Consider the following 17,771-nt stretch of genomic DNA (forward strand, 5'->3'; position numbering starts at 1 on the left):
CCTCCTTACCGCATCCCTTGTGGCCTCCCGTGTAGCATGTTCTGAGGGTTCTGTCATTTTTATCTGACTGTGAGCTTTGGGCCCATCTCTGCCTCCTCACTGCTGCATTCCTTGCTCAAAGCCTCACCCATGTCTGTGGTCACTTGCTGAGTCATTTGTTGAATGACTGAACGGTACCATGTTTTTGGTGCAACTGATTTTTAAGGATGAAAACAAAGCTGCTGGCATTTGGGTGATCCCGACCTCAGATCCAGCTGCTAACCTGCATCCTGCGAAACCCAAAGACTTCTCTGCTTTCATCAACCTGGTGGAGTTCTGCAGGTATTCATAAAGTTTTGTATACTTAAGAGTAGATACTATCAATTGTTGGCTATGACATAGGAGAACCACTTATGTAGATACAAGAAATGAAATAGTAGGACTTAAAATCTAAAATAGCTTATATGAAATTTTAAAATAGATCTAATAGCTGTTGAAAAAAAATTTTTTTAATTGTATTTAAAAGATCCTCAGGTAAGGACAATAAGGGGGCTTCCCTGGTGACTCAGACAATAAAGAATCTGTCTGTCTATGCGGGAGACACAGGTTCAATCCTTGGGTTGGGAGGATCCCCTGGGAAGGAAATGGCAACCTACTCCAGTATTCTTGCCTGGAGAATCCCGTGGACAGAGGAGCCTCACGAGCTACAGTCCATGGGGCTGCAAAGAACTGGACATGAGTGAGCAACTGAGCACAGAACACAGCACAGCAAAGCAAGAGTACAGATACACTTGAAAATGGTGTATAATGGAGTCACAGATGATGACTTTGTTTTGATTATGTCACTTACAATTTCAAAGCGGAGTAAAAATAGTATATGATGAGGATTTCTGTGTTAAGCTTTAAATTTGTTTTTACAGGGAGATTCTTCCTGAGAAACATGTAGAATTTTTTGGGCCATGGGTACATTCCTTCTCATACCAGTTAATTCTGCAGTCTACACGGTTGCCACTCATTAGTGGTTTCTACAAACTGCTTTCTCTTGCTGTGAGAAATGCCAAGAAGATAAAGTATTTTGAGGTAAGTGTTTTTTGAGGGACATTGAACATTCTTGTGTATTTTAGATTACATGAGTGTGTATAAATACATTCTAAAATATGATATTGTACAGCATATTGCAGTTTTAAAGTCTACTACTTTTATTTGTATTTTGAAAAACTGATGTGAGTGGCAGTTGGATGACACGGTTTAAAAGTTTAAACGTTGAACGTTTTCCCCATTTTCCGATCTGACTGGCGAGCATCTGGCTGGTGCTGTGAGCTCTTCAGCACCCACCTGCAGCATCACTGGCGCCCTTTCCAGACTCAAGTCCTCAGAGCCTCTGGGCCACGCCTCAGCAGCTGCGCCCAGGCTGCCTGGGGATCTGGTGGCGCCTAAGGTTGGAGAATGGCCGCGTCAGTGTCCAGGGACACTAGTTGTGAGCAGCTGTCTCAGCTCACAGGCGTGCACGTCAGATGACCGGCACGGGGAGTGGACTTGGGCCCCGGACTCCTGGCCAGCGGTCCCCCTCCCACCTCACACGTGCTTCCTCATGGGCCTCTGCCTGAGTGTCTTCCTCTCTGCATGAGGCCTCAGCAGAATGAGAATGGGTCCCCTCACAAGGACCAGTGGGAACCGCCAGATTAGAACACGGGACTATCTGGTTATCATTCCCTGAGCTCATTGCCTGTTTTATCTGACAGGGCGTTGGTCCAAAGAGTCAGAAACAGTCTCCCGAGGATCCAGAGAAGCATTCCTGCTTTGCTTTGTTTGCAAAATTTGGTAAAGAGGTAACTTTCAAAAGCTTTATCCAGTCTTATCATATATTATTTAAAGATGAAATGGGTTGCTTAATCCACGTGGGGGTGGAGGGGTTGAAAACACTGGCAGAGAAAGTCACTGTACTTCCAAAGTCCCCTGAGGTTTCTCACAATAATTTTAGTGATGATGACTCAGGGTCCATAGATTCTTTAGCTTTTCCACATGATGGGAACTAAGTACTCCACACATGAACTTTTGCTGGAGATAAGTACTTAATTTTTAAATGAACATGGTCGTGTCAAAGGCCACGTGATCGTTTTTCATATTTGCAAATCAGATGTTTCGTAGTCGATGGTGGAACTGAAGGTTCTGTTCAGGTGCATACCACTAACCTTGTCTTCCCTGCCGAGGTGTCAGTTAAGATGAAGCAGTACAAAGATGAACTCCTGGCCTCCTGTTTGACCTTTGTCCTATCCTTGCCACATGACATCATTGCACTTGACGTCAGAGCCTACGTCCCCGCGTTGCAGGTGGGCACATCACTTGTGGGGGTCGTGGTTCCTGAGAAACATGGCAGGCACAGCAGCACTCACATGTCAGAACCCCCATCCCCACCCGCCACCAACATCCTGCGTGGGCGGGCCTTCCTGAGGGGGCTTCAGTGCCCCTTCTCTCCAGCCCGCGTGGGTCCGACAGAGGAAAACTTGTCATTTAAGAAGCCCTCTCTCAATACTAAATTCCTGGTGTTCATTATCTCATTTGTTCTCATGTACAGATGGCTTTTAAACTGGGCCTGAGCTATGCCCCACTGGCAGAAGCCGGCCTGAATGCCCTGGAAGAATGGTCAGTTTATATCTGCAAACATGTAATTCAACCCTATTATAAGGATATTCTGCCTAGCCTTGATGGATATCTGAAAACTTCAGCCTTATCGGGTAAGTATAGAAGAGTTTTGATGTGTACTTAAAATGGTAATGTAATACATGTGTTGGTATTTCTACATATTATGCATTCAAAATACATTTGGTTGGTATTTTTGTAATCTTTCCAATTCATTTCAGTATAATTGGACATAAGTATAACTGAGGTTACTTACTCATGTATATCCTAGCAAAATTTATAAAATCTTCAAGGGGAAGAACTCTTAAACATCTTGAACTTCTTATAAATTCTAATCTATTGTCTTGCAAAGAAAACCGTATTTAATAAATCAAACAGGGATTAAAACTATAAGAAAATTCAATAGTAAAGTTATATTTTGACCTCATTTCACCTGATTTTTATTGGTTTTTCAAATAGGACTGATTTAGTACTGCATTGGGAGTGCAGAGTCCTAGCCACTGAACCACCAGGGAAGTCCCTCCAAGAAACTGTTTCTTTTAATTGGTAGTGGTGTTTAAAACTGAGACAACCACCATTAATATTTTTGTTTTAGAAATTTCATTTTTAATCGTACTTTAAATTAGGATTTTAATGTCTCTGTATGGTAGTCTAGTGTCTTTCCCCTTGTGTTTATTAACTAAACAAATGAGTGCTGTTTAAAATTGACTTCTGTTTACCATTGACAGATGAGACCCAGAGTAACTGGGAAGTATCAGCGCTTTCTCGGGCTGTCCAGAAAGGATTTACTAAAGACGTGTTAAAGCATCTGAAACGGACAAAAAACATTTCATCTGTAAGAGATCCTTATATTTTCTTTACCTTAAATAGTGGAGAGATCAGATTCTGATGCTCATGAGTAGTAAAAATCTTCATTTAAAATATCATTGTTACATATAAATTTGTATACAGTATGAAAATAATTTCAGTATATGTTTAGTGATAAAAATGTAAACCGTGTTATTGTCTTGATCTTGTTTTTTTTGTTTGAAATAAGCAGTTGCCACACTGATATTGATGTATAAGATTGCCTCATTTACTGATTAAATCTGAAATAGGTCATTTTGTCGAGTTTAGTTCATGGCAGTTTTTATGTTTTTTTCCCAGTGATAATTTCTTAAGACTGGTTTTTTTTAGATGTGACACATAATGTAAGAGATAAAAATGATGTAAATAGAGAAAATTGAGTTAGTGTAACTTAACATCTCGGAGAAGGCAACGGCACCCCACTCCAGTACTCTTGCCTGGAAAATCCCATGGACGGAGGAGCCTGGTAGGCTGCAGTCCATGGGGTCGCTAAGAGTCGGACACGACTGAGCGACTTCATTTTCAGTTTTCGCTTTCATGCATTGGAGAAGGAAATGGCAGCCCACTCCAGTGTTCTTGCCTGGAGAATCCCAGGGACAGGGGAGCCTGGTGGGCTGCTGTCTATGGGGTCGCACAGAGTCGAACATGACTGAAGCGACTTAGCAGCAGCAGCAGCAACTTAATATCTAGAACTGGTATTGCAAGCTTTCAGGAAGTTTCCTCTGATCTCATTATTTTTGACAGTTTTTGTTATAGGATCAGAAATTCATTTATTTCTTTTTAAAATTTTTACTTATTTTTCGCTGTGCTGGGTCTTTGTTGCTGCAAGGGGTTTTCTCTACTTGTGGCAAGTGGGGGCTACTCTCTTGACAGCTTTTGATTGGGCGACTTGAATGAAACTAGAAGTGGTGTCTAATGGTTTTAAATTATTTTATCACATTTAGGTAAAAGAAGATAAAGTTTCTTGAGAATATCTCTAGTTTTGCACGTTTCTTTACAGGCATAGGGCCCAGGGGTCCCAAAGTGCGAGGCCAGAACTGTTTTCACTTGTGATTATTTGCACTGTGCAGTGGTGGGTGGGGCTGTTGGTTCCTTTAAGCGTCACGAAGCCTCGACCCTTGAGCACACACCGTGTACCATCCCGTGTGCTGGGGCAGGAGGCGCTGGCGGTTGTCCTCAGGGAGCATCGAGCAGCCGCCTCCCTGATGCACACCACTGTTACTGGAAGCATGGCAACGGACTCCTGGCTGCTCAGTGTCTGGCCGACGTTTTCTCTGAAATAGAGAGCGGGCCTGTCACTTCAGGAGCACATCTGAGAATCTCTGCTGCCAGTGAACGACTATCTCCAGATGAGCAGAACATTGTATTCCTAAACCGAGTGTAAGATAAAGCAAGCGGATTGTACTGTAATAGACTGCATAAACTTCCCTCATGTGGGCTCACACGCCACATTGTAACTAACCTTTAAGAAACTACTGCTTCAGTTTTGGAGTAGTATCAAAGAAAACCCTGCTGCTGCTGCTGCTAAGTCGCTTCAGTTGTGTCCGACTCTGTGCAACCCCATAGATGGCAGCCCACCAGGCTCCCCCGTCCCTGGGATTCTCCAGGCAAGAATACTGGAGTGGGTTGCCATTTCCTTCTCCAATGCATGAAAATGAAAAGTGAAAATGAAGTCGTTCAGTCGTGTCCGACTCTTAGCGACCTCATGGACTGCAGCCTACCAGGCTCCTCCGTCCATGGGATTTTCCATGCAAGAGTACTGGAGTGGGGTGCCATTGCCTTCTCCGAAGAAAACCCTAGTTTCCTACAAAAACTATGAAGTCCTCCTCCCTTTTCTAGTTGCAGCCCAGAAGTCTGTTGCAGACGCAAAATGTGAACAGCACCACTTGCCTGAGGTTGTTTATTTGGAATACATCCTTAGTTTTCCTAAAACTATGTCATTTGTTAACATGTCATGGGTTCAGTGTTTTTAAGTAAAATGATAAGTATTTAAATAATGAAAAGTAAAAGTGTTAGTCGATCAGTCGTGCTGACTTTTTGCAACCCCATGGACTATAGCCCGGCAGGCTACTCTGTCCAGGGGATTTTCCAAGCAAGAATACTGGAGTGGGTTGCCATGCCCTCTACCAGGGGATCTTCCCGACCCAGGGATTGAACCTGGGTCTCCCTCATTGCAGGCAGATTCTTTACTGTCTGAGCTACCAGGGAAGCTAAGTTTTAACAAGAAAATACTGGTAAATACGACCCACATTAACAGAAGCTCTGTGGGAATCCTCAGTACTTTTTAAGGGTATCAGGACTCCGGAAACAGGAACTGCTGACCTAGAAAATGGACATTGGCTGCAAAAGTGGGAGAATTGTGGCTTCTTTTCATGATTTTGCAGTAAAATGACGGCAGTGCCGTGGAGGATCATAAGGAGACATGGAGGCATCAGCGGTAGAGAGGGTCTTTCTTTGAGCTCAAGGTTGTTTCTCGTTGTCACCACATTTGCAGAATGAAGCGCTGTCCTTAGAAGAAACACGGGTTCGAGTAGTGCAAGTACTTGGCCGTCTCGGGGGACAGATCAACAAAAACCTGCTAACAGGTGATGTTTCCTGAAAGTAACTCAACCCCTGAGACATGCGGGCCCCTCAGCTGAATGCACACAGGTCACGGTGTCTTCTGAGAGTGAATGCTTCCGCCATGCCCTGAAGCCTGTGGGTTCCTATCTTCAGGGTCTGGCATTTGTTCATTTTTTAAGCAGAGTCTAGCTGGATAGGCCTTATGTTAAACATCGTGTCAGGAATTCAGAGTTATCTTTTTGAATACTAATATTGTTAATGTTTGGATATTTGTAGGTTGTTTTTGATCAGAATTAGTGTTTTTTGATGAGTAAAAATTTTTAGTTTTAAAATTTCATCCTAAATGTACTGGTGATTTTGGCATTTCAGTGGTTAGAACGTATATTAGAAAAATATGTGTTTTAAAGAGGAACTATTTAATGAAAGTATTGTTCATTTATCATTTTTTCACAGAAGAGTAACTTAACTAAAATTGAAAATTAAACATTCCAGACTATTAGACTTGTTTAAAAATAATCTGACTTTCAGTCAGATTAGAAACAGGTGTGGTGGTTTCTGATGTTGCTGCCGCGTGTGTGTGATAAACAGACCAGGAGGAGGTGGGCCAGGGCCGTCCCGGTGAGGGGAGGAGGGCTGACCGGCATCTCCCCTACAGCGGCGTCCCCCGAGGAGCGGGCCAGGGGCTGTGTGGCTTGGGACCGAGAGAGGAGGCTCAGCTTCGCAGTGCCCTTCGTGGACATGAAGCCCATCATTCACCTGGACCTGTTCCTGCCACGTGTCACAGAGCTGGCACTCTCGGCAGGTGACAGACACACCAAGGTACTCACTCATCACTCACCGCGGTCAGCTGCGTGCTCCTTAGGAGACATGTGTTGTGTTTCATGGGCTTTGTGTTTTCTCTAGCTTAGTGATGGGGAAACTGCTCAGTTATCAGAAGTCGGTATCCTTGGAAAATGGAAATTAAACCTAAAGAGTCTGAATAGATGATAAAACATTAACGCACTAGAATTCTTCATCGTAGAGAACACAGGGCACAGGGTGTTGAGAAGGGATTTTTTAGTCTGTGCTCGATTCTCTATTCAAGTTGGGAGATTCAAAACAGAAGATCTCAAGGTTTTCTATTAATTTGTACCTTTCCACATTTTGTTCATTAAAAATAGATTTTCAGGAAGTAACAGTTAAAGCGTGCTCACAAATGGAGCTGTGTTCTGTGATACGGCACTATGGGACTTTGTCTCTTATGAATGTGTTAGTCCCAGTGCCTGGATCTTTTACGTCTCAGTTCTCAGCTCTTGGCTCCAGAGCAGAGTGAACAGAAGCATTAATCTTATACAACAGGAAGTGTTGCTTAATGTTAGTTCATATGTGGGTGGGATAGTTATCTGCTGCACAGGTTTACCTTTTTAAAGGGCTGCGTTCTGTAGCATTTCAAACTGCTCTTGACCTTTGTTGGACCCCTGGTCTGTTTCAGGTTGCGGCCTGTGAACTTCTGCACAGTGTGGTTATGTTTATGCTGGGAAAAGCCACTCAGATGCCTGACGGTGGTCAGGGCCCCCCACCCATGTACCAGCTCTATAAGCGCACATTTCCTGTGCTGCTTCGACTGGCGTGTGACGTAGACCAGGTCAGTGCATGATCATGAATTTGAAACAGTTATAGAATTTGGAAAAATGTCGCATCAGGTCCAGTGATCATCTCAGCTTGTTGCATGTTGGGACGACTCTTAACATCCTTGAAACCTGCTGCCTGGTGCTGCCCTCCCACCTCCAGATAGGACCTGGGACTCAGGACTTCTCAAAGCGCCCGCAGTCCCTAAACATGTGCCACAGGGTTTGGAAAGAGTCCCTGCTGTGGCATCTGAGGCTGTGTGTGCCATTGGCCCTGTGATGTCAGCGCTCATGGTCTTGCACGGAGGGGAGGTGGGGGAAGCCGTGGCCAGCAGTCAGGGGGCTCGGAGATACTGGCAGGGTGCTCTTTCCTTGTGGCTTTGTGGACAGGTAACAGCCTTTGGTGCTGGGACACAGAAAACATTCAAGTTCTCACTTTATTTTGTGAAGCAATAGAGGGTTCACACATAAAAAAGAAAATGAAAAACCCACTTATAAACATGGATGGAAAGTCCCTTGGAATATGTGAACCAGTACAGTCCAGCAGTGCAGTGAGATGCAGTGATTAAATAGAATTTGGGGGTAAAACTAGAAATTTACCACAGTAGATTTCTTTCGTGGTGATTCTCTCCATATAGGCCAGAAAAATATTTGTGTTGGCAAGCCAGGAATAGTTTACTTTTGCCTTTAAAATGTCATTTACCTGAATGACACAGTTGGGTTGCCCCCAGCCTTGAAGCACTGTGCTGCCTCTGTTTGGGCCTAGGTTGAGATGTGGTGAGACGTGACTCTACACCCAGAGCAGGGCCTGTGGGCAGCCTGTTCTCAGAACGGCTTTACGTGTGTCTAGGAATTTATTTGTGGGGGTTGCTGTCTGTGTCTCTCATCAGGCCACGCGGTCCCTGAGGGCATGGATGTCCGAGAAAGGAAGAAAGAAGTTACTTTTTTGAATACAGTTTGTAAAAACTCTCTAAGAATCAATGAAGGCGAAAGCTGATGAATTACAAAATAGGACTCTCATATATCAGTGTTTTAATATAGCTCATATTTTAGTATTGACCCCTTGGGAAATGTGTCTACAGTATGCCGTTCATAACAGCATCAAAGAATATAGTGCAGCATCCGGGGGAGTTCCCTGGTGGTCTAGTGGACAGATTCCAGACTTTCAGTGCTATGGTGCAGGTTAGTCCCTGGCCTGCAGACCACGTGGTCCAGCCATAATAAATACAGAAAGCATCTAGCAATAAACTTTAACATGCCAGGCACTCGTGTATTTTATGAATATAAAATGAATGTGATGTGTGCCTGAAGAACCAGTACTGAGGGAATTTCCAGGTGGTCTAGTGCTTAGGGCTTGGCATTTCCACTGGTGGAGCCCAGGTTTGACACCTGGTCAGGGAATGAGGGTCCCACATACTGCATGACTTGGCAAGAAGGAAGGATTAATACTGAAAAAAGGCTGAATCTTCCTCAAATCCTTCAGTAAGTTTGGTATCCTTCCAGCAAAAATCCTGAAAGTATTTCATTTTGAACATGAAAAGCAGTCTGAAAGAATAATTGCTTGAACCTAACCCCCAAAACTTGTGGGCGGGTCAAGTCCTGGAGGGAGTCCTGCCCTCGCAGACATCAGGAGGATGACACTCTGAGTATAGTGGTTGGACTACTGCACAGGTGTCAGTGGGGCTCTCTGGCAGTGGACACATGGGCCCCCGTGTGCACATCAAGTATGTGTGGTGCATGGGGTTTTCTGGGTCAGTGAGAAATGGACTGTTTAGTATATTCTTTTAGAGTTATTAACATATGAAAGGTTAATTTCAGATTTAAAAGATACAGAAGGAAAAACAAACTGGAGATATGAGAGAGAAATGTAATGAATTATAGCCTGTGTGAATCTTTGGATAGGGATGGTCTTTTTCACTGGTGAAATATATTAATATGGAAACATAGGTTGCTAAAAGTAAACTCCCCACCATCACCCCGTGCCCCCCATCACTCCCCAGGAAAAGGCATGTCATCCTCTGCAGAAAACCTGAGAAGCTTCCCTGAGATCTTAGTAAAACACATTCTTACAAACATATGTATAAATTTTGTTTTGTAGAGAAAGTAGGGTCACAGTGTTCAGAAATTCTTTTATTTAAAATGCAGTTCTGCTACTCTTGTGGACTTTATCATTACATTGTAGGTGTCTTTGTAAAGTTTGTGTAGAAAGGGAGATTTTCATACAAGATTTGAAGGCAGATATGTGGAAGAAAATTATTAGTATATTGATTTGATCAGTGTTTAAAACTGCTGAATGACGCAAAACCCACAATTTTGATATATATGTATTTAATGTGGGTGAGTCTCTTGGACAGCAAGGAGATCAAGCCAGTGTATTCTAAAGGTAATCAACCCTGAATACTCATTGGAAGGACTGATATTGGAAGCTCCAATACTTTGGCTACCTGATGAGACAAGCTGACTCATTGGAAAAGATCCCGATGCTGGGAAAGATTGAAGGGAGAAGAAGAGGGTGAAAGAGGACAAAATGGTTGGATGGTATCATTGGCTCAATGGACATGCATTTGAACAAACTCCATGAGACAGTGAGGGACAGAGAAGCCTGGCATGCTGCAGTCCATGGGGTCGTGAAGAGCTGGACATGACTTGGGAACTGAACAACAGTATAAAGTGGAAAATTTCTTTTTGCAATTTTGTGCTAAAGAACGTAAGATTTTAAAATGGACAAATGGATAAAGAATAAAAATGGGAAGGTCATGAACAAAGAAATACGTGTGGCCAATTAAGTACATTTTAAATATTCAACCTTTTAGTAAATAAGGAAATTCAAAATTATATTTTTTTGTAGTCATTGTCAAATAATTTAAAAATTGGCAGTGTTTAGTTTTAGTGTTGCCAGTGTTTAGTGTCGCTTTATTGATTACGCCAAAGCCTTTGTGTGTGTAGATCACAACAAACTGTGGAAAATTCTTCAAGAGATGGGAATACCAGACCACCTTACCTGCCTTCTGAGAAATCTTTATGCAGGTTAAGAAGCAACAGTTAGAACTGGACATGGAACTACAGACTGGTTCCAAATTGGGAAAGGAGTACATCAAGGCTGTATATTGTTACCCTTCTTATGTAACATATATGCAGAGTACATCATGTGAAATGCCAGGCTGGATGAAACAGAAGCTGGAATCAAGATTGCCAGGAGAAATATCAATAACCTCAGATACACAAATGACATCACCCTTGTGGCAGAAAGTGAAGAGGAACTGAAAAGCCTCTTGATGAAAATGAAAGAGGAGAGTGAAAAGCTGTCTTGAAACTCAACATTCAAAAAACTAAAATCATGGTATCCGATCCCATCACTTCATGGCAAATAGTTGGGGAAACAATGGAAACAATGACAGACTTTATTTTCTTGCACTCCAGTCACTGAAGATGGTGACTACAGCCATGAAATTGAAAGATGCTTGCTTCTTGGAAGAAAAGCTATGACTAACCTAGGCAGCATATTAAAAAGCAGAGGCATTACTTTGCCAACAAAGGTCCATCTAGTCAAAGTTATGGTTTTTCCAGTGGTCATGCATGGATATGAGAGTTGGACTATAAAGAAAGTTGAGCACTGAAGAATTGATGCTTTTGAACTGTGGTGTTGGAGAAGACTCTTGGGAGTCCCTTGGACTGCAAGGAGATCCAACCAGTTCATCCTAAAGGAAATCAGTCCTGAATATTCATTGGAAGGATTGATGCTGAAGCTGAAGCTCCAATACTTTGGCCACCTGATGTGAAGAACTGACTCATTTGAAAAGACCCTGATCCTGGTGAAAGATTGAAGGCGGGAGAAGAAAGGGATGACAGAAGATGAGATGGTTGGATAGCATCACCAACTCGATGGACGTATATTTGAGCAAGCTCAGGGAGTTGGTAATGGACAGGGAAGGCTGGCTTGTTACAGTCCATGGGGTAGCAAAGAGTTGGCCATGACTGAGCGGCTAAACTGAACTGAACTGAGTGTTGCCAGGCCAGTAGGGAAGAGGTCTGTGGTTCTGGCAGGAGGGAGTACGGATGCCATGCTCGTCCAGAGAGGCATTCAGAGCGTGTGCACGTGGCTGTCACACTTGTGAACCACCTGTGTTTCTAGCAATAGGTCCTGCTGCGTCCATACAGGAGATGCTGGGCCTCTATAAACATACAGATACAGCCCATGTGTTTATGTGAAAAGTATTCAGACGAGAAAAAGTGGTTACAAAAGTGTGTATTTTTACAGTCGTGTATATTCATATATTTAAGTGTAGAAATGTATTGTGTTAACAGTGATTTTGAATGTTAACAGTGGTTACATTCAAGCCCTACATTGGATGTAGGGTTATAGACGGATGGTTTTCTACATTTTCTATAAGGAATATGTATGTACCTATATATAATTTATGTACTAGGAATGCAAAATAATTTTTTTGAAAACAAAAAAGTAACCCTTTAAGACCAGGTTAATTTCCAAACTGAAAGGTAGGACTCTTTTACTTTGATTTAGTCTAAAATTGTTTCAAGTTTAGGAAGATAATTTTCGGAGAAATATCTGGGTACAAGAGGACCTGTTTAGCCTGAGCCCCAAGACATGCACGTGAGTTTTGATGTGGTGTGTGTACCAAGTGCTTCCTTCTTGAGCACAGTATCACTGGGGAAGTAAAAGTCCCTGGACTGTGTGGGGCGCCTGTGGGGCCAGCCTGTAAGACACAGAGGAGAGAGATCTGAACACGGAGGATGTTCGCCTTCACTTGGACTGTGAGCATTTACTCCTCGTAGAGAAAGGGGACTAGCCGCATAACCACGTGTCTCAGGAGATTGCTCTGATCCAAAAGGACACTGCAGCTTCTCCCCAGGCCTGAACTGTGAAACCCAGAGGCCAGCAGGCTGTCTGGGTCCTGGAGAGACCGTGTCTACATTTGAGCCACTTAGGATAAGAAACTGGGATGCCATAGAGTGAAGACTTGCCTCCCTTCTTCTAGCTGGGGATGGGGGAGTGCCTCTTCTGTGATGCGTGTGGAAGTGTGTCCGCGGAGGATGTGGGAACGGACCGCCTCCTGTGCACGCTCAGGACCAGGTTAATACGATAGGTGTGGGAAGCCTTCGCTGTCAACCCTGATTGCCCTGCTTAGGAGAGGAACAATGACTCCTGGGACACATGATTTTTTTTTGTAGGCCTCTTAGGAGGGGATAAGTTAGATCATGTTCGTCACAGAATTTAGCTGGAGAAGGACACTGGTATAACCACACTAGTGGTATTGCTTAATTTTGCTTCTGTCATAGAAATGGAACTTTCTCTGCTATAAGATCAGCATGAAGGAAGTGAATTGTGATGGTCTTGCTCTTCCAGGTGACAAGGCAGCTATATGAACCTCTGGTCATGCAGCTGATTCACTGGTTCACCAACAACAAGAAGTTTGAGAGTCAGGACACGGTTGCCCTGCTGGAGGCAATACTGGTGAGTGTGATCCCCTCCTGCCATTCTTGTTGACTGGCTTGTGTGGTCAGTGTTCAGTATCTTAAGCTGCCCATCGGGGTGTCAGAATGTAGCATCTCGCTAGATCCATCATCTTTTTCTTTTGTTTTAGATAATCGGTGAGACACCATTTAATGAATGTGGTGCCATATTTATTATCTTAAGTGATACTTTTAAATAGCTGCATGCAAACAGATTTTTTTGCTTTGTTTTGGGAGGATAACTATAAACATGACAAACTTCATCTACTTTGAGGGACTATGTGTGTGTATGTGTGTTTGGAGGGTGGAAAGGGTGAACAGCAGGAATGTCTCTGGACTTTTATCAGAGTTGCAGTATCCTCTTGTTTTTAAAAACATGTCTCTGGTATAATAGTTAAGAGTAAAAGGAATTATTTGAGCTTGTCCCATTTTCTCCTGCATTCAGATTCAGTTCCTCAAAACCCCTAAAAATCTCAGCTCAGCGTTTACATACAAGGGTCCTGAGCCACTGGAGGTGGCATTGTTGGGCTGTGGTCTCGCTCACGGAGGCAGAAGGCAGTGGTCAGCTAAAGCCTTACTGTCTTTCCACACTTATTTTATTTTCATTTTCTGAACTTGTACAAGTAACTTGTACAAATACATGTGATTTCTTTAAATGTCATATTAAGTGATTTTTACCAGTATATCAACCCATACTTTTATTTTCTCATATGCTGACTTTGAAGTCAAAATCCCCAGTTGAACTCATAGCACATATGTCCAAACGAAAATCCTCTAGTTCTGTGTTTTTGAAAACTGCTTTCTTTGAGTCTCTGTGTCACTCTGTTGAGTGAGTAGCGTCATCACTTGGAGGACTGCCATCCGTCCCTGCTGGCCCAGGTCCGTCCTGGCGTCACTGACAAGCGTGTCGTTACTCACAGAGGCCCCCGACTAGAGGTCACGTGTGGGTGGTGGGCATCATTGAACACTTGTAGTTAGGATGGTGGCATCAGTACAGCTGTGGTTTACTTCCAGCAGGGTCTGGTGGTGGAGCTGCCTGTGACAGATCCAGTTAATTCAGTTTCACTTGTGGCTATTTCAAGCAGACGGATTTATTCCGCTGTTTCTAAAGTCGCTGTCTTAGCTGATCACTGAAGGCAGTTTAAGTCAGGGTGAGAATGGAAATGTAATGTGAGCTGGTTGTGGAGGTGAGAGCTGGTTGTGGAGGTGAGAGCCGGTGCGGGCTCCAGCACCCATGTGTCTCTCCCGTCCGCGCCTCTGCCATTTCTGCTGTGTGTGACCATCACCTCCGTGACTCTGGTTGGGACTGTGATCAGAGATTTTGTGTATGGCAGGGAACCAGTTGTGTTAGAATCCTCTTTTTTCATTTTCTGAGTACTTTCTCAGGTTAAACTTCTCCTTTGTGGATCAAAGCGGGAAACAAACACTCAAGTTTCCTAGGCAGTTTTTTCTAGGTGTTCAGAGACCGTGGGCTTCGGTGGTGACTCAGGTGGTAAAGAATCTGCCTGCAACATGAGAGACCTGGGTTCAGTCCTTGGGTTGGGAAGATCCCCTGGAGAAGGGAATGGCTACCTACTCCATTATTCTGGCCTGCATAATTCCATGGACTGTATAGTCCATGGGGTCGCAAAGAGTCAGACACGACTGAGCAACTTTCACTTCACTTTCAGAGACCATACCATTGTGGAGCATGCTCCGACAGAAAGTTATATTTTCAGAACCGCATCTGTCAGATTTTTCTTTGTGTAGTATTTCAGTTTCCTCGAGACTTGCAAGGTCTTTTCTTCATCCTCAATAGATAAGCATCCCAGGTGCTGTTACAGGTAGAATCAGCAGCAGAAGGTTCAGGATGCAGCCATTGTGTTTATTCAGGGAACGAGAGACTGCTTTGTTGATATATAATTAAAGTATTCTCTCTCTTCTTACAAATGTTTCAGCTTCTTAGTCTGTGTAAAAGACAGTTTCGTTTTGTCAAAGGAGTTTGTTATTAGAGTCTAGATGCTTCCTGCAAAGCCCCTTGACTAGTGTCTCTTTGTTCCTGAATTGAGCTCTAAATTCGTTCCCATAAGGTGCTCCAGTTATGTTCAGGGTACTCAGCTGTCACTTTATGCTTTGTTTCAGGATGGAATTGTGGACCCTGTGGACAGCACTTTAAGAGATTTTTGTGGTCGGTGTATTCGGGAATTCCTCAAATGGTCCATTAAGCAGACAACACCGCAGCAGCAGGAGAACAGTCCAGTAAACACCAAGTCACTCTTCAAGCGACTATACAGCTTTGCACTTCACCCCAATGCTTTCAAAAGACTGGGAGCATCGCTTGCTTTTAATAATATCTACAGGGAGTTCAGGTGCGTAAGTTCCCTGTCTGGGGTACCGGGGCGGGGGAGCGGCACGGGAAGAGTAATACTATTTACAGGGAGTTCAGGAGTCCCATGATTGGAAGAGTGTAAAGGTTCTTACGTTTCCAGTAGTGATTTTGTGAAGTGACTTGCTGTTTATGCATCCATGTAATCATGTATCAAGCACTTAGTGAAAACTTATATTCTGGACACTGTGCTGTTTTCTGGGGATTAAATAATGAATTAAAATGCTGTTTGCATTCAAGAAGAGGCTCAGAAAGTGTTGAGAACTACATTCATGCTTAATATACACAGTCTGGAAAGTGCAACAAAAGACGTCATAAGAGACTTGTGAAGCATGTAAAGGAGTCTGACACAGGGTGAGTAGGTTACACTGGGAGTGAGACTAGAGCCGTGTGGAAAGGCCCAGGCCCAGGTCAGAGAGACAGGCAGAGATAAGAGATGGACGGGGGTCTGAGGAGACACATTTTCTCTTCCTTGCTGTGGGGACTGAGGTGCTGATGTGAGTGAAGTGAGGCTGGCCCCGGGCCTCTCTGTAGAGCTAAGATCTGAAGGTCATGGCCAGGCCCGGAGTCATGGGAGCAGGGAACACAGTTGGACTTGTCCTGAAGCTCACCTGCCAGCAGCTGTGTGGGGAGTGGTCTGAGTGCCAGGACACCGGGGAAGAGGCTGTTTCATGGTCCATGGAAAAGATAGTCCCTGACCTAAGGTCATGGCGACGCTGGCTTGTTCCTTCATCGAGCATTGGTTGCTAAGTTAGACTGCGTGTGCCAGGCTCCGTGCCAGATGTGGGAGGTACAAAGATGCAGCGCTTCGTGACGGTTGTATTTAAAAAAGCGAGGCAGGTGATAGTCACATAGATAAAGGTAAAATTTGTAGCTGAAATCAATGCTTTCAGTAGTAGTATAAGGGATTCCCTGGTGGCCCAGTGGTTAGGGCTCCATGCTTCCGTTGCTGAGGGCTCAGGTTCGACCCCTGGTGGGGAAACCAAGGTCCTATGAGCTATGCTGTGCAGAGGAAAAAAAGAAAAATTAAGTAGGGGTACATGATTACTAAAGGATCTTATAACAAATCATCAGACCTCATTTAGTCAGAATAGCTTCTCTCAGGAAATGGCACTTGGATAATGACGAGGGAGCAGTTGTTAAAATAAGAGAGATGATGGGTGGATGGGGGAGGTAGGTGGGTGGTAAGTAGATAGATTGTAGATGGATGGATGGTAGATGGAGATTCGACGGACGGGTGGACTGATGGATGTCTGTATCTGCATGTGGGGTCATGTTCCCGTTTGTATGAGAATTGACTGGAGTTTGAAGTCATTGTTAATTTTTTAGTTGAGGTGGAGTTGATGTAAAATGTTAGGTGTACAGTGTGATTCAGTTTTTAAAGGTTATGCTTCATTTATAGTTACAATAAAATATTGGCTATATTCCTGTATTGTACATTGCTTATCTGTGTTGTACATAGCAGTGTGTGTCTTGAATTCCTCTACCCCTGTTTTGCCCCTCCGCCTTCCCTCTGGTAGTCACTGGTTTGTTCTTTATATCTGAGAGTCTGTTTCTGTTTTGTTATGTACATATGTTTGTTTTATTTTTTAAAGTCCCCATACAAGTGATATTATGTGATATTTGTCTTTGATCTGCTTCCCTAAGCATAAAATTCTCCAGGTCCAGCCATACAGCTGTGAATAGCATTATTTCATTCTTTTTTATGCTGTGTAATAATAGTCCATTGTCTATATACACATCTTGCTCATCCTTTTATCTGTCAGTGGAAACTTAGGCTGTCTCTGTCTTGGCTGTTGTGATTCGTGCTGCTGTGAGCATTGGGGTGCCTTTATCTTACCGAATTACAGTTTTCTCAGGTATATGCCCAGGAGTGGAGTTGCTGGGTTGCATGGTAGTTGTAGTTTTAATGTTTCGAGGAACCTCCGTGCTGTTTCCATGGTGGCTGTACCAGTTTACATTCCCACCAGCAGTACCCAAGGGCCCCCTTTCTCCACGTCCTCAGCAGTACTCGTTATTTCTGGTCTTTTTGGTGATAGTTATCTGACAGGTGTGAGGTGATATGTCATTGTGCTTTTGATTGAATTTCCCAGATGTTTAATGATGTTGATCGTCTTTTCATGTTCCTGTTGGCCATCTGTGTGTCTCCTTTGGTGAAGTGTCTGTTCAGGTCTTCTGCCTATTTTTAAAGGGGCTGCTTTTTGATCCTGAGGTGTCTGTGTGTTTTGTATACTAACCCATATTTATCATATCACTTGCAGATGTTTTCTCCTGTTGTGTAGGTTGTTATTTTGTCTTGT

The 17,771-nt window shown here is 43.6% G+C and overlaps 1 protein-coding gene across 5 annotated transcripts in view; it reads left to right on the top strand.

Annotated features, from left to right (window-relative positions):
- The window catches only part of PRKDC (protein kinase, DNA-activated, catalytic subunit), a 125,179-nt gene that overhangs the window by 19,832 nt on the left and 87,576 nt on the right, over positions 1-17,771 (top strand). For all 5 annotated transcript variants that reach the window (XM_025265432.3, XM_044928776.2, XM_044928778.2 and 2 more), the window contains exons 17-27: positions 206-321; positions 900-1,059; positions 1,722-1,808; positions 2,190-2,309; positions 2,555-2,714; positions 3,348-3,454; positions 5,960-6,050; positions 6,683-6,846; positions 7,499-7,651; positions 13,000-13,107; positions 15,228-15,454. In XM_025265432.3, the coding sequence (XP_025121217.3) occupies positions 206-321; positions 900-1,059; positions 1,722-1,808; positions 2,190-2,309; positions 2,555-2,714; positions 3,348-3,454; positions 5,960-6,050; positions 6,683-6,846; positions 7,499-7,651; positions 13,000-13,107; positions 15,228-15,454 (1,493 nt within the window). The remainder of the gene's footprint in view (positions 1-205; positions 322-899; positions 1,060-1,721; positions 1,809-2,189; positions 2,310-2,554; positions 2,715-3,347; positions 3,455-5,959; positions 6,051-6,682; positions 6,847-7,498; positions 7,652-12,999; positions 13,108-15,227; positions 15,455-17,771) is intronic.

Source organism: Bubalus bubalis, chromosome 15, assembly GCF_019923935.1.
Source record: "Bubalus bubalis isolate 160015118507 breed Murrah chromosome 15, NDDB_SH_1, whole genome shotgun sequence".
NCBI lineage: Eukaryota > Metazoa > Chordata > Mammalia > Artiodactyla > Bovidae > Bubalus > Bubalus bubalis.